General features: G+C 38.2%; 1 protein-coding gene across 3 annotated transcripts in view; it reads left to right on the forward strand.

The window, feature by feature from the left end:
- LOC101246878 (uncharacterized) overlaps positions 1-24226 on the forward strand; it is a 37038-nt gene that overhangs the window by 9646 nt on the left and 3166 nt on the right. For 2 of the 3 annotated variants that reach the window (XR_003245108.2, XM_004231682.5), the window contains exons 3-7: positions 6994-7046; positions 7154-7549; positions 11750-13229; positions 13732-13826; positions 22855-22996. Coding sequence is in view for 2 of the 3 variants with exons in the window: in XM_004231682.5 (XP_004231730.2) it covers positions 6994-7046; positions 7154-7549; positions 11750-13229; positions 13732-13826; positions 22855-22996 (2166 nt within the window). In the remaining variant the exon portion in view is untranslated. Of the gene's footprint in view, positions 1-6993; positions 7057-7153; positions 7550-11749; positions 13230-13731; positions 13827-22854; positions 22997-24226 lie in introns of all 3 variants that reach the window. The other variant, XM_010317521.3, reaches the window with a different exon arrangement.

The raw sequence follows: 24226 nt of genomic DNA on the forward strand, positions 1-24226 counted from the left end.
CTTTTGATTGGCACTAACATAGTGCCGCAAATAGCACTCCAAGAGCGTGCTGATCCGCTCGGTCTGCCCATCCGTTTGAGGATGGAAACTGGTCGAAAAGTGCAATTTCGACCCCAAGAGACTGAATAAATCCCTCCAAAATGTGCCGGTAAATCGAGGATCTCGATCACTAATGATGTGCTTGGGGATGCCCCAATACTTGACGACGTCGCGCAAGAAGATACGGGCTGCCTCCTTAGCCTTGCAACTGGCCGTCGTGGTAGTGAACGTTGCATACTTTGAGAAGCGATCCACTATGACCATAATAGTTCCAAACCCTTCCGAGTTCGGCAAGCAAGTAATGGAATCCATCGTGACGCTGTCCCAAGGTTTTTCAGCAATGGGCAGCGGCTCAAGCAGTCCACCCGGCGCCTTCATCTCGACCTTGTCTTATTGACAAATTAGACAAGTCCGCACATACGCCTCAATGTCGTCCCTCATTCGAGGCCAATAATAAGAAGCCTCTATCAAGGCTAAAGTTCTCTTCTGCCTAGGATGACCAGCCCAAGCAGTGTCGTGCCCCTCTTTGATCAACGTACGCCGAAGATTAGCCCACTTAGGAACGTACACACGCCTGCCCGTGGTGTAGAGCAGACCACCCTTTTCTCAAAACTTCTTTGTCTTGCCTTGTTGGGCCAAGGCAAAGAGTTGTTTGGCTACGGGATCATGCTGCATGCCCTCCTTTATCTCTTCAACAATTGAGCTGCAACTCGAGCTCACAATAGCAGCCAAAGCAGCCTTACGACTAAGCGCGTCGGCAACAACATTAGCCTTCCCCGGCTTGTACTCAAACATGAAATTGAATTTTGCCAAGAAATCCTGCCAACGGGCCTGCTTAGAAGTCAACTTCTTTTGAGATTGAAAATACATCGTCGCGACGTTGTCCGTCTTGACGACAAAGTGAGCACCCAACACGTAATGACGCCAAGTTCTAAGACAGTGAACTACAACCGTCATTTCCCTCTCATGAGCAGAGTACCTCCTCTCCGCCTCATTCAACTTTGTGCTTTCAAATGCTATCGGGTGGCCCTCTTGCATTAGGACGCCACCAATATTAAAGTTCGACGCATCAGTGTGAACCTCAAACGCCTTAGTGAAATCAGGCAAGGCCAAAACAGGTTCCTCCGTTACAGCAACCTTAAGCCTCTCGAAGGTAGCTTGACAAGCATCCGACCATTCCCACTCACGATTCTTTTTCAATAAATCAGTGAGTGGGGCTGCAATAGCTGAATAGCTGAAAATAAAGCGTCGATAATAATTGGTAAGGCCAAGGAAGGACCGCAATTCGGGTACCTTCGTTGGAGCCTCCCAATTCTTAATAGGTTCCACCTTGTCGCCGTCCATCCTTATCTCGCCATGGCTGATTGTGTGCCCGAGAAATTGGACAGTAGGTTGAGCGAAGCTGCATTTCTCCCGCTTCACGCACAAGTCATTGTCGCGCAAAACCTTGAACACTTTGCACAAGTGCTCCACGTGATCCTCCATGCTATTGTTGTAGACGATGATATCGTCTAAATAGATAACCACAAACTGATCCAAGTATAGGTGGAACAACTTGTTCATCAACGTACAAAACATCGCTGGTGCATTCGTCAAGCCAAAGGGCATGACCAGCCACTCAAAGGCACCATAGCGCGTCACACAAGTCATCTTGGGTTCATCACCTTCGGCAATCCGAACTTGGTAATAACCCTTAAATCTATTTTGGTGAACACTTTGGCCTGCCCGAATCGATCAAACAAATCAGCAATCAAGGGGATGGGATATTTGTTCTTCACCGTGACCTTGTTGAGGGCTCGGTAATCGATACATAATCGCAGCTTCCCATCCTTCTTCTTTTGGAACAGAACAGGCGCACCAAACGGCGCCTTAGATGGCCTGATGTGTCCCGAATCAAGCAACTCCTTCAGTTGCTTCCTCAATTCTTCCAGTTCAGGGGGTGCCATACGATAAGGCATCATGGCAGACGATTTTGCCCCGGGAACTAACTCAATCTGATGGTCAACTTCCCTTCGGGGTGGCAGCCGTTGGGGAAGTTCTTCTGGCATCACGTCCCTATTGTCGCTAAGGACCTGCTCAATGCAATGAGGCAATGTAACTGCCTCGGAACAACTTTCGATGCCTCCAATAAGGGCAGCAAGAAAGGTTGGTTCACCTCTCTTAAAACCCTTAACAATTTGCATCGCCGATAAGTGCATCCCGTTTTGTGGTACCCGAATATGGGGTACCACGCATGAACCTCTGGTGTCGCTGATGTGCAGCTGGTTGTGATGCGGTGAAATAAACGCGTTAACCTCGTACCAAAAGTCCAGCCCCAAAATTACATCGAACACGTCCATCGGTGCAATGGTGAAGTCGGTCAGCCCCGTCCAATCTCCTAAATTGATGGGGACTTTAGGAGCAAAGCCATGGACGGAAGTGGGAGTGGCATTGACTGTCTTCAACATGGTGTTGCTGGCAACATAATTCAGGCCAAGCTCCTTGGCCTTCTGTTCCGTCACAAAATTATGCGTTGCACCGGTGTCCACCATAATTCGCACGTCCTTGCCATTTAACTTGGCATCGACAAACAGTGATTCTCGCGGCTTGATACTAGCCGGTTGAGCAGCCAAAGCAACAATTGAAATATGATTAAACTAGGCCATATGATTGAACATACCAACAACAACGTTCTTTCCCTTGTCCGTCCCGCTATTCTGCCCCCGTTGCTCCCCAGCAGAACCTCCAATTTGCGTCGCAGTCTTCTCTTGCTGCTTTTCGACAGCCACCATAACACTCAATTTTCTCAAGGATGGACAATAACGAGCAGCATGCGTCGACTCCCCACAAATATAACAACCATCACGATGAGGAACGCCTTTCTTGAGGTCCTCATAACTCTTGCGGAAATTAGAAGGTTGATCACGGGTGTTACCTCTCGTGTCGCTGCCTCGATTGGGAGTTGGTCTGCCTTTGTTCCTGTTGTTGTCAACCTTGGGAGGAATAGTTTTGCTCCGATTATCCCTCCCCTTTGCCGCATTTGCCCGGAAATCGATGAACGATTCTGCCACTACTATCGCCTCGTCCACGTCGTGAACTTGACGTCTTTGAAGCTCTTGTTTGGCCCAGTTCTGGAGTCCATCCATGAAGTAAAACAACAAGTCTTCGCTGGTCAAGCTCGGAATTTGGAGTGTCAATTTCGTGAACTCTTTCTCATAGTCCCGAACAGAGGAAGTTTGTTTCAACTCCCTCAACCTCCGACGGGACTCATGGACAACATTTTGTGGGTAGAATTGACGTTTGAGTTATACCTTGAACTGCTCCCAGCCATCAATACAGCAAACCCCTTCCCCATGTCCGCCTTCTTCCTTCGCCACCACAACATTGCCGTATCAGTCAGATACATGGCTGCCGTTCTGATTTGGCAGCCTCGTTTTGCATGTTTACGTGCTCAAAGTAAACATCCATCTGCCACAAAAAATTTTCCACATCTTGAGCACTCCTTTCCCCATGAAATTCCTTGGGTTTGGGAGCCTCAATGCGTGTCTCACGCACAGTAACAGGAGCAGCAACCCCCCATCTCGGCAGCCTCATCAACCTGCCGTTTTAGTGCCTCAACCTCTCTTTGAAGGGAAGAGATGGCCTCGTTGAGCTTGAGTTCGAGGTGGGACAAACCCTCTTTGTGAACTTCCTCAAGCTCAACAAGGTTGTTCTTCACCTGTTCCATCCCTTCAATGGATACAGATTCGAGGGAACTAAAGTTGTTCTCAACAACAACAATCCTTCTATTTAAGGCCGACAACCCCGCCTCAACTCCGATGATTTTCTCATCGAGTTGGCTATTGTCCGCACCTTCCCCCTCTTCACTAGCAGCTCTACTACCAAGAGAAGGGTTACAAGAAGGTTCTCTTACCTTGCTCTTGTCACGTTTCTTGGAAGGATCCTTCCGAACTTCGGGCTCCTTGTCTTGGACAGCCTCCTCATTCCGTTGGGACTTCGACGTGATGCTTCGACCGATGCTCTGATACCACTTGTCACGGGGTCAAATTTTCACCTCGTGGGACAGTATATGAAGGCTTGCACAACTCTTCAAAACTCAGTCCAACAGCTAACCAAACACACAAGGAAACAACAAGCAAGACAGTCAAACAAACAAGGCCACAAAACAGTGAGGGAAGCAAGTAAGGAAGACAAAGTTCTTTGGGAGGCAAGAACCAATTTTCCAATATTTTCTCCAAGTATCTTTTTACAAGATGAGATACAAGATATGCTGCCTAAAACAATATACAAAGGGCTTATAAGTAAGTTAAAACGTTTGGGAACAAATTCCAAAAGAAAGGCTACAAGTGGCAATCTTTACAAGGCTGAAAAAGTGGGCAGATTTGCTTTTCTGCTTTATTGCCACTTGGAGAAACTGCTGCACAGATTTTGTCTTCAGCATTGGGGGGGGGGGGTGTTCTTTGCTGGACATGGTGGGCATTAAATGTTCATCCTTGCCTACAAGAAACCCCCAACGGTTGGCTGGAGTTTGGCACAATCTCTTGACCCTCCGAGCCTCGATAGGATGCTGCCGCGTTAACTAAGGGGCTGGAATCGTCGGATACTCTTGATGACCTCCTTGATATCAGTAGGACCGGTGACATTGCTTCCCTCCACCTTTAAAGATTCTATGGTGTTGTATCTTTTGCGAGATATAGCTACTTCATGAAAAAACTGTGTTGTTATCCCCCTGCTTCAACCATTGTATTCTGGATCTTTGTCTCCACCTTATCTCTTTATTTTTTGCAACTTTTTCAAGACATTGCCAGATTTGTTTTTTGCATTAGTTCATCATCTGCAAATGCTCTTTGCTCCTTGCTCCTGAAGGATCTCCCATTTGGCCAAATTGTCAAGGATTGCTTTCTTTTGTTGTTTCCAGGTGCTCCTACTATTCTTGCTCCATTCCTTCAATTTCCTAGTTTGCCAAGTCTTTGTGAGCCTTGAAGTGAAAAGATGTCTTTGTCTGGGGTGGTACAACACTTTGCACAATCCATTGTTTCTAGAATATTGAGAAGACCGTGTTTAGTAAGTTGAAGACCAAGAAAAATCTATCTGAATATTTCTGCATAAGAAAGTCAAATGAATATGGCAGTTATATGAGCATCATTTCACTTCATGGTCTAGAGAGAACAATCCTTATTATTCCTCAGTTAGCCTAAAAGGCAGGTTGGAAAGAGATAAGATTTAAGAGAGAAAGTTCATTCAATGCTCCAATCATATGACATTGGCTGAACAACCAAGATTCATTAGAGAAGATCTACCCTATGCTAGGGTGGCTGGAGAGTAAATGACATTCAAACCTTCGAGATTCAACAGTGATAGCTGGCAAAGGCGATATTAGAATTAGTTTACCTCCTGGAGTGAAGGATACTAGGTTGTACTAGAGGTGCCTGGTAGCATCTTTCGGAGAAGGAGAAATTGAGATCCCGTCATTACCAAATGTCATGATGTGGTCAGGAAGTGGTCCTCAGTCTCGAAAGCTGTATTTGGGATCAATATTTACGAGATTGCAAACAAGATGTTTCCTTTTGAATTTTCAAATAGGATTATGACAGAACAAATAATTCGGAGGGAATGGAGAACAAATAATTCAGAGGGAATGGAGATGGAAGAACCAATATTTTCGGTGACTACTTTTTTTTGCATATCTTATTTGTGTAGCACCGTGCATCTCTTTCGACTACTTTTCATATTTAATTTGCGTCGTACCGTGGATTTTTTTGAACTACTTTCTCATATCTGAGTTATATAGCACCGTGTGTCTTTTCTGTGACTCCTCATATTTAATTTGTGTAGTTCTATTCGTCTTTCCGATGACTCCTCAAATTTGATTTGCATAGGGTTGTAACTTGTTCCATCTTTCCAATCCTACTCATATAATTTCTTTTTTTCCAGAAGGGTTATGCCCTCATTCCCACCCTTCTCATATTATTTCTCTTTTTCAATAGGATCATGCAGTCAATCCGATCTTTCCTATATAATTTCTATTTTCTAGTTGGGTCGTGACATCATTCCGACCCTACCTATATAATTTTATTTCTTAGATTGTGATCACTTTCAACTATCAATTCTAACATGATCCAATACTTTACATTGAATTTTGAGCACTTTGTTGCTAAGGGGAGTTAGTAGCCTTGTATGTCAATTATGTGAGTCACTCTATGGCCTGAAATAATCTTTGCAAGTTTGGTCTGAAACATAATGCATAATGTTTTATCGATAGTATGCATCAAATTCAGTATTTCATGAGAAGATTAAGCACATTGAGATTGACTTACATTTTGCATCAAATTCAGTAATTTAATGAGAAAACAAGCACATTGATATTGACTGTCAATTTTGTGAAGTCGACTGATCAACTTGTCGATATCTCACCAAGCCCCTCATTGGTCCTCCCTATTATAATAGGAATAGTTTTACACAATCCTATTAAAATAGGAATAAGTGTATACAGTCCTATTTAGAATAGGAATAGTAATGGTAAATAGTATCCTACTTGGTAAAGGATTGTATTCTAGTGTGATCTAAATGTAATAATGTAGACACAACAACAATTCAATAATATTTTTTTCCTATTTCTCACAAATAGCACCAAGCAAATGAACTGTAAGAGCAAGCAAAACATGTCTAATGAGGGTAGCCCTCCCACCATTGGAGAGGAGCTTGGTATGCCAACCTATAATCCTCCCTACCAATTAGTAACATCAACTCTCTTAAATGGAGGTCTACAGTAGCAAGAGTCCTAATAAATTAGAAATAACAGAAGACCTATAAAACTGAAATAATATGAATCCTAATCCACTGGGGGAAGTTCTATTCGTGTAAAATAATTATTCAGAAAATATTAAATCATTATCTGTTCGTATTAGTTCTCCTATCTGTAATGTTGTTTCCTGATGAATGCATCAATAACATAACACTCTTATTCTGAAACAGGATTTCACGAACATTTTAATGGAACAATTGCAGCTAAAGAGACTGAAAATCAGGTGGCAGATGGTAGCTTCTTATTGCTTATGACTACAAAACTGTTGTTTGACTTGGTGAAAAATACATATTAGTTAATGACTTTGCCTTTTTTTGTTTCTAATAATAGGGGATGGAAAATGCGAAGTTGGATTGTGGTGTTGACAATCTGTGTAGTGACATGCCTTGGTTTAGTGAGTTTATCTCAGCAAACCGTAGTGCTTTCCTTGGGCCTGATAATACAAGTCTTAATAGTGGGGATTCCTGTAAAATTGATGAATTCCAACGTTTTGAATCATTCTTACCAAAGTTTTTGACAGTTTCGAGAGACTTATTTCTTCCTCCTGAAAGGTTAAAGTTTGGTCTGGTTCCTGATAGAGCGTTGCTTTCATCATTGAACGTTAAGGATTCTGGATCATGGTTGGTGACATTGCATTTTGCTGGATGCCCCAGTTGTTTGAAGGTTCTCAAAGAAGGTGATGATCTCAAAGCTTTTGCCAAGATTCAAGCTTGGCCAGTTGCAGAGGCAAGTTTTTGTTGTTTCCTTTGTACTTATGTTGATCCAGCAATTTAATGGACCATTTGGCTTTGTGTAAATGATTGGAAACTTGTGTTTTGGATTCTTGATTACTTTTTATAAAATGGCACTCTCTATATTTTCCTAGTTACAGATTTGATTTTCCTTTAGTGGGGGTATTACTCATGATAGTCTAGTTATTTATTCGCTTTTCCCATGTGGATTCTCTACCATACTTGTACATCCTTTATGCAGAGGTTTCCTGTTAAACTATTGAATCTTCAACATCTCATTTGATTTTTTTTCTCCGAAATTTGGCGTAAAAATTTCCTCTCTACTTTTGTCCTTTATCTTCAAATTTAACACAAAGCCGAGCTACATTGATAACCTTTTACTCGTACTTTAGTGAGATTGATTCGTCTACTTCCTATGTTTGGGAAATCTCTTTTTAATCAATTAATGTGTTTCTTTATGGAAATGTGTGACTATCTCATTTGAAAGTTAAAGTTGTTTTAGAGGATATACTTTTATTTGCTTAAATATATATCTAACATGTCCTCACATGTGCGGGCGTAATTGTTTTGTTGAACCAAGCACATTAAAATTCTATCAATGAAAGTTGGAAATCAGATTTGATTGCAGGATCTCTACCATCTTCTCTAAAAGTTTAAGTGGGTATGGAGTACACACTCTTATTTAGTTCGTTATATCTTCAACAGTTCTCATTTAGAAAAGTCAAATCACAAATTTCTTTTCTTATGTACATGCCAGATCATGAATTAGTAACTGCTTCCAATCTCCAAAAAAATAAATAGCAGTTTTGTCGAACTATCCGTTTTTGAAATACTTGCGGAATTTCCATTAATCTGATTTAGTTCATCAACTCAAATGCTGAAGAAAAATTAAAATATAACTAGTCAACCAAATCCTTTTATCCTTGTTCTAGGAAGAAAAGAGTATGGAGAAATTTTAGGTCTCACCGAATCACACAGTTATATTGATAACATAAAAGCCGATTTCTTGCTTTTCTGTCAGCTCGAAGGGAATTTTTTGAAGAGAAAATGGATTATGGGAGTATGTGACTTGAACTACTACGAATATATGGAATTTCCTAGAGAATGACTTGGGGAGGTGGGTAAAGGATGTGGTGTTTGAAAACAGTGTTGTTAAAGTGAAAAACATTAAAAGGTGCTCAAAATCTATGGGGCTTTAACCGCAAAGAACCGAACTTTAGTTAAAAAAGGCGCAAAGAAGAAAAAATGACACATGTATATGTATTGTAAGAAAAAAGTGCTTCTTCATTCGTTTCCTGAACAGCTAAAAAATCTATTTCCCATCATATACTTATTATTTAGTACCGTTGTAGGTGGGCATGGAGACAACATTGTGGAGCCCAATTATGTATATGTAATATTCGCACATGTAGTACACTTACTCTTGAAAGTACTGGGGGGGGGGGGGGCTGTATGCTACCTTTTTGTTAGTTTTGTTAGAAATGCTTCAACAGTTCAAGAGAAGGCTAAGTTGTGGTCGTGTGAGTTGTCTTGTAAGTACATCCTTTATCACTCTGTATCAAGGAGAAGACTGAAAAAATGTGGCTGAAAGTAGTCCCAAACATGAAAAAACGCTCGGGTAATAAATCAAATAGAACCTTGACTTAGAAGATAGAGTGTTTCATTTTGTGTTATTAACAAGCCTTAATTTTCAGGACACAAGCAGCTTGGAACTGTTGTCTTGGTGTTTAAGCTTCTCCATTGGGGATTCATAAGAAAAAAAGAAGAGCAAATCACTTAGATATAAATTATAATCACAAGTTGGTGTTCCAATGATTGAAACAACTCCAAAGGCCATAAGATGAAAATTGATGGGAGGAGAGGATTATGTGATGGGAAGATATGGATCATAATTAGTACAATCATATTATCATAAGCTCTTAGTGAGGGAAGAAATGACTTCCCCAGACTTATCGGTTTGGATCCCAGAGTTTTTTCACTTGACTAGAGCAAAGGAGCAATCTTGATAGCTGAGAATTTGACAAAAAGGTGGATTACACATGTTAGCTGGTGCTTTATGTGCAGATGTTTTGGTGAATATTTGGACCACCCTCCTCCTACATTGTCAGGTAGCAACTTGTTTGTGATGTGAGATTTGAGATGGTTCGGGTTGCAATGGGCAATGCCAGACTCAGTGAAGGAGGCACTGTCTAGTTAGAATTTAGAAGAAGGAAGAGTAGTCGAAGACTGGGATCTTGCACCATTGGCACTCACTTGTGGAGGGAAAGAAATAGGAGAACTTTGAAGGAATAGAGAACGTCTATGTACAGTATCACTCCGTTTGTAGTTTGTACAGTAGATTGAGTGTCATTCATAGAAAATCAAATTATGTTGTAGATTGTGTACTTTTTGATATATTGCCTGTATATAGAGATCTTCCCATTATCAACTAATTATTTACCTAGTAGAAAAAGGAAACAAATTATTACTTAATAGATGAAGATCGTCCTAGATTGCATATGGTGGACTATTTGGAGGGAGAGGAATCAGAGGTGTTTTGAAGATAAGAGTTTTACTTTTTAGATCTTAAAGATGAACTGTCTAGGGCTTTTCTACTCTAGGTGTAAAAGTGAATATCCTTTAGAGCTGAGGACACTCCTTGTGTTTTAAATTATGAAAAAGACTCAAAAATACCCTTGAACTATTGGAAATAGCTCACATATACCCTTAAACTTTGTTCTGGCTCAAAAATACCCTTCCGTTAAGTATTGGGTCACATTTATCCTTACTATTAACAGAGGTATGTTAAGTGCCACGTGGATGCCGCATGAGCACAAAACAACTCTCACCTCCAAATAGACTCATAAGACCTAATTACTAATTTTGCCCTCATTTTTCTTAAGAGATACAATTTCACCTATTCTCATTTCTCTAATAAATCATACAATTTCCCCTCTCTCTCTAATATGATTTCCCTCTCTCTAATAGAGGTGATCATGCTGGTATTCGACGTAGCAGCAGCCTCTACTGCTCTTCTTGATGCTGCATTGCTGATTGCTTCAGCTAGAGTTTGTTGTAGTTCTTGAGTTTGGTGAACTTGTTGCTGCTGTTCTCTGTTTCTCAGCAGCTTCTTCCTTGATGATTGTTGTCATTAATTTTTGTATAACCATTCTGGATCAATCAATACAATAGCAAGGAAGACAATTTAGCGTGATCTCTTATAGAATCAACATCCTACTCATTCGTAACCTCAACAAATTTTGGTAAGGACCAGTAAGGTTTTACTAGACAAAATGGTTGCCAACCATAACTGAAAAGGCATTAGACTTTTTTGCAACTGAACAGAATAGGAAAACATGTTTTTAACCATGTTTATAGGCTACAGATGTGAAAAATCATATTGGGAAATCATATTAGAGAGAAAGAGGGGAAATCGTATGGTGTATTAGAGAAATGAAATGGGTCAAACTGTATCTCTTATGAAAAATGAGGGCAAAATTAGTAATTAGGTCTTATGAGTCTATGTGGAGGTGAGAGTTGTTTGGTGCTTATGTGGCATCCACATGACACTTAACACACCGCTGTTAATAGTAAGGGTAAATGTGACCCAATACTTTAACGGAAGGATATTATTGAGCTAGAATATAGTTTATGGGTATATGTGAGCTATTTCCGATAATTCAAGGGTATTTTTGAGCCTTTTCCGTTTAAATTACTTTGGAGTAGATAGGTGGAAGGTTTTGCTGTATTGACTGCTATTGTAATAATTACTGAAATGTGTTACCTTTGGTGTAGTTCCTTGTTTTTATAATAAATGTGTTACCTTCTCAAAAAAAGAAAAAGTAGGAGGAGACAATTGTGGAAAGAACGGACGACAGTGTTGCAGAGAGATGACGTTTTGACTAGCAAGCTATTGTTGGAAAGGAAGATTGAGGGAAGCCAAACGAAAAATTAGGAACTATAGAACTATGGGATATTAACTTTCTTTTGGATAGAACTATGGGTATTAATGACCTTTTGAATTCTATTCAATCATCACAGCTAACAAATTAATGTAAGGAGAAACTACTTAAGTCATGGTCCAAGCAGATAATGCCTGGCATCAGATTTTTTATATGTAAAGATGATCAGATAATTTTCTTTGCGCTGATGTGGTTTCTCTGTCAGTTCATTTATCTATCATATTATATTGATTCATTGATATCCTACTATGCAGCTGGAGGATGATGATGATCTTGAGAATGCTCTTCCAGCAAATATGCCATCTGTTGTTCTTTTTATTGATAGATCATCTGACTCGTTGAAGATTAGAGAAAAAAGCAGGAAGGCTCTTGATTCTTTTCGAGAGTTTGCCCTGAAAGTTCAGATGTCAAATGAAATGAGTGAACCAAAAACATTCAGATCACAAATGACATCTCTTAAGGCTTTTCAAGCATCAAGTAGTACCTCCAGACACCCTAAAGTGGGGCTGTTGACAGCATCTCAAAAGATAAATAGCAAAGACAAGATGTCAATTGTTGTAATGAATCAGGGGAAACAAGTCATCCTAAAAGATCTGGTTTCAGGTTTAGAAGGTAGTACATTGCATAAAATCTTGACATATGCACTTCAGCAAAAGAAGGAAGTTAAATTGAGCTCGCTTGCGAATGAAGCAGGATTTCAACTTTTATCTGAAGATTTTGACATCAAAACTGCTGAAGCTTTACCAGGTCAAACAAAATTTCAGTCAAACAAAGTTTCAGAGATCTTTGTGGAAGGTGCTTCTGAAGGTATTATTGATCCAGATAGAAAAATAATGTTGCTTGGAGATACCATTTTGGGGAAGCAATACAATGAGCAATCTGAATCAAATGAAGCCAAGTCTTCTCATGTTTGCCCAAAGTATTCTGACACTATATTGGTGCTCACAGAACTTCAGTCAGATCAACATTGTCCTTTAGAAGGTATTCCAGAAGAACCTACTGATTATCGAATGCTGCATGTTGAGGACGAGAAGCACATCAAACAATCAAACCCTATTAATACTGAATTACTTCAGCAAAACGACGAGAAGAATCTCCTTGAATATGAAAGTTCACAAATATCTGTAAAATTTGGTTATGATGATCTGAAGAAGCTTGCTAATAGCCCTACTGTAGAGGAAACAATCAAGGAGCTGAATGAGCAGGAGAAAAATAAAAACTTCAGAGGTTCCTTCTTCTATCACGATGGTCACTATAGACGTCTTATAGCTCTGACATCAGGTTCAAAAATACCATCTGTGGTACTTATTGATCCCGCTTCACCGCAACACTATGTTTTAAGTGAGCAAGAAGATTTCAGCTGCACTTTGCTATCTGAATTTCTTGATAGCTTTCTCAATGGAAGTCTTAACCCATATAAACAGTCTGAGCATGTTGTTCCAACCATTAGGGAGGCTCCAATTCCACCATTTGTTAATCTGGATTTTCATGAGGCGGATTCTATCCCTCGAGTGACGGGGCATATGTTCAATGAGCTGGTCCTTTATAATCAGTCCGATTCCAAAAATTCTGGTAGTTCTCGAGATAGGGATATTTTAGTTCTTTTCAGCAATAGGTGGTGTGGTTTTTGCCAGAGGATGGAACTGGTTGTTCGTGAAGTATACCGTGCAATCAAGGGGTATAATAGAACCCTGAGGAATAGGTTTAAGACTCACAAACCGTTGTTGAATGGGGGTAAGAAGTTCATCCCATATCTGCTCTTCTTTGGATTTCCAGCCAACTTATAATCTAATTTTTTATAAGATGTTTATATAAAACTAGGTCTAAGATTATGATTGTAAGCATGCATAATGTTTTAAGTTCTAAACACTTGTATCAAAAAAAAGTTGTCAAATTATCGTATCATTTAAAACATAAAATCCGCATGATTTCATCTCATCGTATAAAAGACCTATTTTCTACTAGAAGATACTTAACAAGTGTGATACATACTTCTTTAAAGTTGAGAAGCAATTTGTATTCATGTCTATCCTCGCTCTTAGGCCATAAATAATAAACATAAAATCAGAACAAACCAATTTTAGTTTGTTCAGGCGATATCCTGCATTACAAATTAATCAAGTTAGTGCAAAAGCTTTGCTATATCTCTTGGTTGCGGTAAAAAGCAATGTTGATTTATTATTATGGCAACGTGCTTGGGTTTGCTTTAATTGATGAGTGATTAAATTTGTGGCAGCTGAGGTGAGAAATGCGTTCCTGAAGTTTCCAGTGATTTACTTGATGGATTGTACATTCAATGACTGCGGCTTAATCCTGAAATCAGTGCTTCAGGTGTGACTAATTTCAAATTGAAATTGTTATTTTGGCATTGGTATGCTTGTTATGTTTGTACTCCTACTAATTACCAAGTATATCATTCTAAGGTCATATTTAGAGTAATTATTTCATGCTTCATTTCTTGAACATTCTTATTTCTCTTGAACAGTAAACAAGAGGCATTACTCCCTCCGTTTCGTAATAGCTGGTGTTTTTAGTTCAGGCACACCCTTAAGAAAATTACTCACTCCTAGAATGTAAGAAGTGTTTTTACTAATTTACTCTTAATCAATTGTATTGAAAAAGAGTATCTCTTTACTGGTTTCTTGGTAATGTAAAACTACATTTATTTAAGTAATGGTAAAATTGGAAGAAAAAAATCAATGCCATCTTGATGTTGTGAGACACCACTATTTTGAAATATAGTGAAAAGTAAAAACACCACTTATTTTGATATGGAGGGAGTATTTGATAAGAAGATATCAAGGAGATGCAGAGGCCAGACAAAGGGAATGGGATGGAGGCAGAGAAATAGGAGAGTGTATGAGGGTATTAAAAATTGATTTGTACATTTGAAATACTGAATGTATGGCATCAGAATTGTACATTCTATTCATTCGAAGAGTATACAAATTATGGAGAAAACAAATCAATAAAAAATGAAATAACATGCCTAATCTAAAGTAATCCCCAAAACTAAGGGATAATTCTAATATAAAGTAATCTAAAGTAATCCCTAAAAGATCTGAAACATTTCAACTTATCTGATCTGATCTGATCTGATTTGATTCCATGTGATCATAATCAGATTATACAACTCAACACTTTCCCTCAAGTTGGCATGTAGAAGATATGTAACATGCCTAACTTACCTACAGGACCTTCGAATCTCGGTTCAAACACACACAATAAAAACATCGGGTGTTTGCTGATCAGTCAGCAAAAATGGAAAGCGCAAGATTCCTTCTTCGAGCTTCTCCTTGATGAAATATCTATCCACTTCAATATATTTCAATATATTTTGTCTATCGTATTGTACTGGATGGTGGGCAATGCTTATTGCAGCTTTATTGGCGCAATATAGCTTCATCAGTGGAGTCATAGGTCTTCTTAGTTCCTCCATTTTCTTAAGCCAAATGGTCTCACAGATTCCATGACCCATAGATCTGTACTCTGCTTTTACACTGGTTCGTGCCACAATACTTAGGGTCGCTTGGTAGGCCACATTAAAACAAATAGTCCGTGTATTATGTATGGTATTATTTAGTACTATGTTTGGTAGGAATTTGAGCTTATGTATAGCTAATCCATGGTTTACTTATACCTTCTACATGGTTTTATAGGATGTATTTCTAATACCTTCCATTTGGAGGTATAAGTAATACATGAGATATAATACCATGGGATAAGTCTATGTAAACACAAAAATACCCTCAAATCATTTAAAAGAAAGTCATTGTATTATACCTCAAACAAAAAAAATAGTTGATTGGTGTTGGAGCCCACAAATTTAGTGCTAAACATATCGGATTCGAGAGATTATGAAAACAAATCTATTAGTGTCCAAAATTAAAATAAATTCGGGAAAAACCTGAAGAATAAATCGGCAAACAGCTTGCTGTCTCGTTGGAAAAGTTAACGAAAAAAATCTTTCGAAAAATACCATCACAAGGATGGCGATCGTAATGGTGGTATTGGTATATGCACAATACCCCTAAGAGTGTCAAAATCGTGGAACATGGAGCTTTTGCTAGAAAAATGTGTAGCAATTTTGTTCTCTTATTTTATTCTTGTTTTCTCACTAAAGAAAGAGTTTATACCACGTGAGAGAACAAGAGTTTTAGCGAGAACTAAGCTTTGATTCTTTTCACAAGCTATTGGGGTTTATATAACTAAGTAACGTGTCCTAAGGAAATCATATCCAATCAATACAAATCAATACCTAATTAAAATAGGAGTAAATCAAACTACCTACCATATATACACATATGTTGTTCTAACAACATTGTTTGATTTAGTGCATTAAAATAGCATGTTGCATAAAATAATTTACAAAGATATCCATCAATTATAGTGGAAAAGATGTAAAAAAGATTTTAAGGGGCAATGAGGTCTTTAGTCATGCTAATGCATGCATTAAAACCTTCGCATTACTAATAAGCCTAACCATCGGTGGCCCCTGAAGTTAACACAATATTTCACTTAAACACCTCAATTGGACGATGTTCATTTTGGACACCTCATTTAGGTTCCTACTATGTCATTTTGACACTTTTTTAATATCAGCAAAAATAAATATATAATGGTGTGTTACACTCGTTAATGACAAATAAAACAATGACATTTGTGTCAAAAGTGATTTTGGATTAATTTTGAGTAAAAATAAAAAAAATAACCAATAAATTAATGACACATGACCCAAATAATTACAAAAATAAATTTAAATCAGTAAATCACTCCCTCCCCCAATCCTTATACAGACGCTCCACCTTGTCTTCTCCAAACTCTAAATTTGGCACCATTGTAATGTTTTTGCCCTTACAAAATAAATTACGATCACTTTTTCCCCTTTTTTTTTCTACCTAAAACATAGCTTGATAGAGAATGGGAGATTTTTGTTAGTGCAGAGAAATTTTTTAGCTCAGTCATTTTGCTGAAACCTTCATTCACAATAGATGAAATTTAACTTGGGCAAAATGGTGGCAGAAAAATGGGGAAGAAGAAATTAAATAATTAAAAATTAACTAAAGCACCATTCTTGCTGGTCAATGAGTTTATCGGACTCATTATGCCATGTACTCAAATGACACAGCAGAACCCTACATAAAGTGTCTAAAATGAACATCGGCAGTTGAGGTGTCTAAGTGAAATATAGTGCCAACGTTAGGGGGTTACTGATGGGTTAGCCTTACCAATTCCTAGAAATCCATGGTATTAGTAATGCACACCTTAACACACAATAGAGTGCATAACTAATGCAACATAAAAAGGTGAACCTAACAAGATATTACTGATACATAGAGTTAATGCATGCTGCATGCATTACTTTTGCTAATACACTCTACCGAACGACCCTTAAGGTTCCTCTCCTTCCATAGTGTCCACCATATAGTTGCAAGTACAGTTCTCCAATTGTTCCTGTACCACTGCTTCTTCCCAACTATGTAATGCTTCTGTGATTTTTCCAGGCATGGACTAAGTATGTTTTTGAGACTTAGAATAATCTCCCCCCAATAAAAAAATTTGAGAAATAAAGGGATCCCCCTCTTCATCAAGTTATCTCCTGTCAGCACAGTTTCCTTAGCCAATAACCAAACAAATCAAGCTACTTTGTGTGCGATTTTGGCTTTCCATGCTGATTTGGTTGGTTCATCTTCCTTTAGGTTGCATTTTTACTTTAAAGTCCCTTTACTATTTCACTGCCACTGTAAGATGTCTAGTCTTGACTTCAAACCGCTAAATTGGTCAATGTTTTGAAGAATTCTGTTACTCTTGGTATCTCCTGAACGCAAAATTCCTTCCTTGTGGTGTCCACAGTTTTGATATTGTACTCTGCAAATATTTAGGAATAGTGTCTCTTTGTAGCTTGCTTAATGTCAATCATCTTTCCAGGATATAGTTTTAACTCCATCTGCCACTTTGATTATGGTGTTATCATTGAATTCATTCCACAATTTTTTGATTGATTTCCTTTAGCTAACATCATAAGGAGCAGTGAGTACTGACCTCCATTGTCATCCAGTTATCAATCTCCTCATATTCAACTTTGATTACTATGCCCCGTAGATTCTATTTTTCATTTGAACATTTCTATTTCCCTAAATCTCTTCTCATTGATCATTTCCTTCCATTTTACGAGGTGGTAACCCTTTCTATCTTTGTTCTCCTGCCTTAGAATTTTTTCTTGTTGGGACAAGAAATAATGATGTCAGATATATTGGGAGAATGGGAGTGCATCAATCACAGAGTTTATCAAAGTCAATTTTCTAACCAATGAGTGTCGACTTTCACCTTTCTAACTTTTTCTCACATTTCTAGATCACCCATTCCAAAATTCCATAAGACTTAAGAGTTACACCAAAAGCCAATCCAAGCCACTTCATCCCCTAAGATTGTCTATTAATATTTCCATATTTGGCAGTTCACTAATTGGGTATAGGAAGTTTTACCTCCAATGATTACATTACTTCAAACATTACCAAGATTAATCTCAGTATTTTGAGATGCTCCTCTTCAGGATCTTATAATATAAGTGTGTCATCTGCATATTGAAGTTGAGTTATCTTCAAGCTATCTCTTCTAGCTTTGGAAACCTCAAATCCTCTTAACCAACCTTCTCCGTATGCTATCTTAGTCATGTTGTTTAGTTCCTCCATGAGTAAGAGGAACAAGAAAAGGTGATAATGGATCACATTGTCTTACGCCCCTCTGTGAATTAAATTAACCTGATGTTTAACCATTAATTAGTATAGAGAAGTTCACTTTTAAAATGCAAAATTTAATTTACTCATTCCGTTTGTGACCAAATCCCTTCTTCTCTAGCAGATCCATAACAAGGCCCCAGTTTACATGATCATTTGCTTTCTCAATGTCTAATTTGCATGGTTTTTTTTAATTGCAATTAGAGAACAGTTTGCCCCCTAAGGCCTAGTCGAGTGGCAAAAGGTGGAGGATTTGTGGCTTAGGTCACAGGTTCAAGCCCCACACCATGCAAAACCAAGCTCAGTATTTAAGTGGAGAAGGGTAGAGGGGCGGGTCCATTATACACCGAGTTTAGAAGGCTTTGATTAGTCCAAGGGTCGGGTCACAGACGGATTTCTCGGTTATAAGAAAAGGGAAAAAGGAAAAGTATACCCCCGAACTATCATAAATGGTATGTCAATACTCTTCGTTATACTTTAAGGTTGTATATACCCTTACCATCAATATTTTGGATCATCTATACCCTTAAGACTAACGATTGACACATGACATCATCTAAATAACTAACCTGATTTTATTTATTTATTTATCAAAAAAAAATTGTAAACCCTCCCATTTTCTATAATTTACCCACCCATGGCCCAAATTTAAATACCATGACATTTACAACTAAAATTAAAAAAACATAGCTTTTCATCATTATTAAATATCAAATAAAAGGAAAAATATTCTTCAATTCTTTTTCCATATCTCTCAAACAAAAACCCAGAAGCATATTATTTTAATCAAAATCAAGAAAACCAAATTTCATTTATTTTTTCAAATCATATTATTTGTTGAAAGGGGTTGAGAAAATACTACCACCATTGATGGATTTCAAGCTTTAAAGTAGGTCTACATTCAAATCGAAAATTTCAAGCTCAAATCGATTTGTTATTGTTGAAAGGATTTGAGAAAATACTACCACCATTGATGGACAAAGCTTCAAGCTTTAAGTGGTGCTACAATCAAATCAAAAATTTCAAGCTCAAATCGATTGTTATTATTGAAAGGTGTTGAAAATGTTTTTGAAATAGATGATGTACAAAACACCCAATAACCTAGATTCCTACTGTGCTAAATGAAGATGAAGATTCTTTATTTATCTTTGGCTAGCAAGCATAATGCTACAAATTTAAAGAATTCGAAAGACACACGATTGACAAACTTGCAGGGGATGTTTCATATAGAAGCTGAATGGTATATGGAATGTACAATATTTGAAGTGAAAGTGAAGAAAACAGTAGTTTTTGTGAACAAGACATCTTCATCCTTGAAAAACGAGTTCTTGATCCATGGTTACGGTGCGTTGAGAAGAATAAAGGGATGTTTTTTGATGAAAATGAAGAGTGGATTTTGGCACCACCCATTTTGGTTGTGGGTCGGGTGGATTTTTAATTTTCGGGTAAAAATAAATAAAATCGGGTGAATCATTTAGATGATGCTACGTGTTCGTCCGTTAGTTTCAAGGATACACACAACCCAAAAGAATGACGGTAAGGGCATATACATCCTTAAAGTATAACGGAGGTTATTGACATACCATTTATGATAGTTCGGGGTATATTTATCCTTTTTCCCTTAAAAAAATGAAAAAATTGAAGAAAGGTCTGACATAATTCTTTGGATTGCAATTTGTTTCAGTTGCTAAAGAGTCGTCCCATTCTTGAGACAACAAAATCCTGTCAATTCTCAAGGCTATCTCCCCCTTATCCCCTTTAAACAAAGTGAAATGAGCATTTCCCAAGATGGAGGTCAATTAGATGCATATCTTCAATCAAATCAGAAAACTTCCTCATGCCCTTTTTTCTTCTGACAAAGTTCCTTTTCCCTGAGACATATCTGGCCATGTTGAAGTCTCCAAAGACTACTTAGGGACCTTCTATTAATCTTCTGATAGATTTTTCCACCCATACTAGTCTTCTTTCGACATAGTAATTAGGAGCATACTCCCCTTGTTACATGGCAGGTGAAGTCCTACAGTTGTGCTTGAAATTTACATGTAACTGTGTATGCACCTATATCTGGTATTCCTCCTTTCCAGATTCTACTATCCCATAGCATCATTATCCCTCCTCTAGTTCCACTTGCCTCCAAACATGCCATTTTAATCCATCTACGCCCCCATAGTTGCATTATCAATCGTGATAACCCTCTCTAATTTAGTTTATTGTGCACAGATAATATCAGCTTTCCAATACCCCATAATGTTCTTGACTAGCCTCCTTTTATACTTGCTATTTAAACCCCTGATATTTCATGATACTAGTTTGAATTGCATCATGTAATAGTTAGGATGTTCCTTCCCTTATCTGTACACCCCCCCCCCCCCCCCCCCCCCCCAAATCAGCCCCCAATTGTTTTCCCAGTTTCAGCGTGTTCTGCTTCACCCACATAGACACCTCCTCCTTTTCTGTAATTAATTGTTGTTGTGTGTGCAAAGGCTCTGCCTCTTCGATCTCCCATTCTGTCTTAGAGGTCAATGATCTGTGACCAGCAATTGTGCATGGGCTCCCCCCTCATCTCCCCCCTTAAAACTTCTTATGTAACTGTCTCTTCCGTGATTTGCATAGAATCTTCCACCATTCCTCACTTGGATTTACCACTATCATCTCCTGCACAATGTTGTGTTATGTGTCTTGCATGACTGGAATAGAGATACGGAATTCCATGTCTTCATGAAGTATGTGTCTATTGAGTATGGACTGAGATGAATTTGTTATTTTGTTAAAAATAACTATGCTTGCCTGATGAGGCCGATTTTCCACTTCAATAAATTACCTTCCCTAGGGCCTCTCTAAGCCCAATCCAGAGCTCTTCATTGAAGAATCCATGTGGCTTTCACATGACTTATTTAAATCCCCCTTTCCAGTTGCCATCTGTACCTTCCCAACATGTTCTTAGGGATTTTTGTACCGAGTCACAGAGATTGGCATTACTTTGTCTTACCCTCTTGTGGTATGCTTCTGCATCATTTGCAGCTTAAATCCTTGCCCACTTCATGTGGTTCTTCAACTCTTTCTCCACCACAGAGTTTGTCCAATTTCCTCGAAAACTTTGTGCTTCCAAAGGTGTATAGGAACACCCCCGACTTTGATCCAAATTTCTTTGATTTTCATGGTGTTTGGAAGGCATCTCAGCACCATATTCCACCATCTTAGTTAAAACCTAGGCTTTTCCACTTCCATTGGCCTTCCAGTGTTGTCTACGTATGATATCTTTGTTTCTTTTTTTATGTAGTTGAGGCCAAACTGGATTATTTAGGCCAAGTTCTCATTTGATTTTAGGCCTTAAAATTAATTTGAGGAAGTGTGACATTTTCCTGTTGGGGAGATGAATGACATTGGATTGTTCGCTCAAGTTTTAAATTGGGTTGGGGAGAAGAATGACATTGGATTATTCGCTCAAGTTTTAAATTGGGTTGAGGTTCGTACTTCTTCCGGCTATATACCATGTTTATGAATGAAAATACATTTACTTGATTAAAAACAAACCTTGAAGGGATCCTCATCAAGGAAATCTAGACACTGATGCTTTTTCTTGAAATTTCTGCCGTTTCTGGTTGCCCCAATCGCATGGCTAAACTCTTACATTGATCTGCAAATTTTTAATGAGAAAAAAGGTTTGGCTTTTTTAGTGTTGATAGCCACCATGTGAGAAACCATTTCCGTCCTATTAACGACCAACTTTTACAAGTTACTTTTATGTGAGCTGATAAGTACTAAACTTAAAATTCATGGATCTAGAAAAGGGGAAAAACAGATTCCTATGATCCAAGAACTTTCCCTGTATGCAATACACTTTGGCTTCCCAAGACAGCCTTTTCAGCTGATTACTTGTAGAAGTATTAGATTCCATAAGCAACTTAGCATACTTAGATGGTTGCAAATGGTTGGGCTCAAAGGCATGCAGTAATACCTGCAATCTCATTTCTGATGCTTCTTTTCACCCTTCTGCAAAGAGATGCCACTGCCTTTAATATTTCACATGCTTGGGCTGAGATCTTCTTTGTATAGTTAGGGATCTGCCAAGATAAGTGCTTCCCATGTTGCGTTCAAGGGTGTTGCCTTGTGGTCAAATGAAGTAAGTTGAGAACCATTAGGTCTTGGGTTCAAATCCCAACAGAGACAAAAAGAAAAAAAAACACTAGGTGATTTCTTCCCAACTGTCATTGCCTTGGTGGATAGAGTTGTCTAATACCTGTTGTTAGTGGGAGGTATCCTGTGAAATTAGCTGAGGTGTGCGAAAGCTGGCCCATACACTAAGGTCATAAAAAAAAAAGAAGACAAGTGCTTCCCATGCTCAGATCTTTTGAAAAAAATTAACTAATTGACTAATTCGAAAGAGCGTTGCTGTTGAGTGATCCTGTTGATCAAATAAAGTTTAATGGCTGAAACTCATGCACTTCTGCGCCGAAATCTTGTTACAAGTTTCTTCCTGGCATGTGAAATGCAGGTGGGAGAATCAAAAGCTTCTGTAGTCTCTAAACTCTAATGCTTTCTGACTAAACTTAAGCAGTTCATAGTCATGCATCTATATGTATGAGTGTTAAACCGCCTGCCTGTCCATTGCAATTTTGCAGAGGGAACTATATCCATCTCTACTCTTATTTCCAGCTGGGAGGAAGAAAGCTATCCCCTATGGTGGAGATATGGCAGTATCTAATATCATTGACTTTCTTGCTCACCACGGGAGCCACTTTTACGATTTTCCTCAGGAGAAAGGTGAGTTTCCTGATTTAAAATTATTTGTGGTTGCACACCACCCATCTGAGTGAAGCAGAAAAAAAAAGAGGATGCAGGAAGGAAAATATCATTAATTGTTCATATTATTCATAAAAACTTTGGTGCATGTTTTCTATCATTGGTATATTCACACTTAGCTGTCAATCTGATTAACTAAACATATATGGAGGTTTCATATGTCCAGTATATCGTTCTAGTTTTATTTATTTTCTTCTTTTGAAAGAAGAAAATTGTTGATAGTCAAGATTCACTGATATACATTTTCTTTTCTTTATCTTCCATATTTGCTAGTTTGATAACCTACATAGATCGCTGTTGTCTCAATCGGTCAATATAATTTTAGATGTTACGTGCCTTACTCATTACAGATATCTCACTGGATAGTTTCTATAATGGAATTAGTTTCTATAACGGAAATAGTTTCTATAATGGAATCTAGTTTCTATATTGGAATGTAGGACTGGTTTAAATTAATGAAACAGTGGTGAAGAAAATGAAACTGTGATGTAAAGTGAATGGCAGTAAATTTAGTAATAAGACATACATGCCAATTAGTTAGAGGCAGGAGGCATTTCTGGGAGCAAAAACAAGATACGCAGTGAAATCCTCCCACAAAGTATGTTTTTGGGATGGTAGAGTGTTCACAAACCTTACCCCTACTCCGTGGAGGTAGAGAGGCTATTTCCGAAGGACCCTTGGCTCAATAAAGCACATAATCATAAAATATCATTCCGTTTAGGAAAACTGAAAAAGTGAGCATGCTTTATAAACGAGGAAATGGTTTTTTTTTTTTTTTTTGGGGGGGGGGGGGGGGTAAGATGCATAAAGAAGTGCTTAAGGGGGATAAAATGAACCGAGTATAATACCTTCCCAATTGAATGAATGATTAGAATACAATATTCTTTCATTTTTTTCTAACGTGCTCAAGTATATTCAAAATAGGAAAAATTACTTAAAAAGGTACCTTTTAATAAATAATTACTAATTTTAGCGATACTTTTTATTTATTACAATTTATAACAGTATATAGCAATACCACCTGGTTTACTGAACTACTTCTTAGTACCAGGGGCGGACCCACGTTGGGTCCAGGGTCTTCACCCAAACACTCTCGGCAAAAAAATACACAATATATATAAGGTAAATTTTCTGTATTTTTGTAGATGCATATATTTTGAACCCCCTCAATAACAAATAAAAATAGATGGC

This window comes from Solanum lycopersicum, chromosome 2, assembly GCF_036512215.1.
Source record: "Solanum lycopersicum chromosome 2, SLM_r2.1".
Taxonomy (NCBI): domain Eukaryota; kingdom Viridiplantae; phylum Streptophyta; class Magnoliopsida; order Solanales; family Solanaceae; genus Solanum; species Solanum lycopersicum.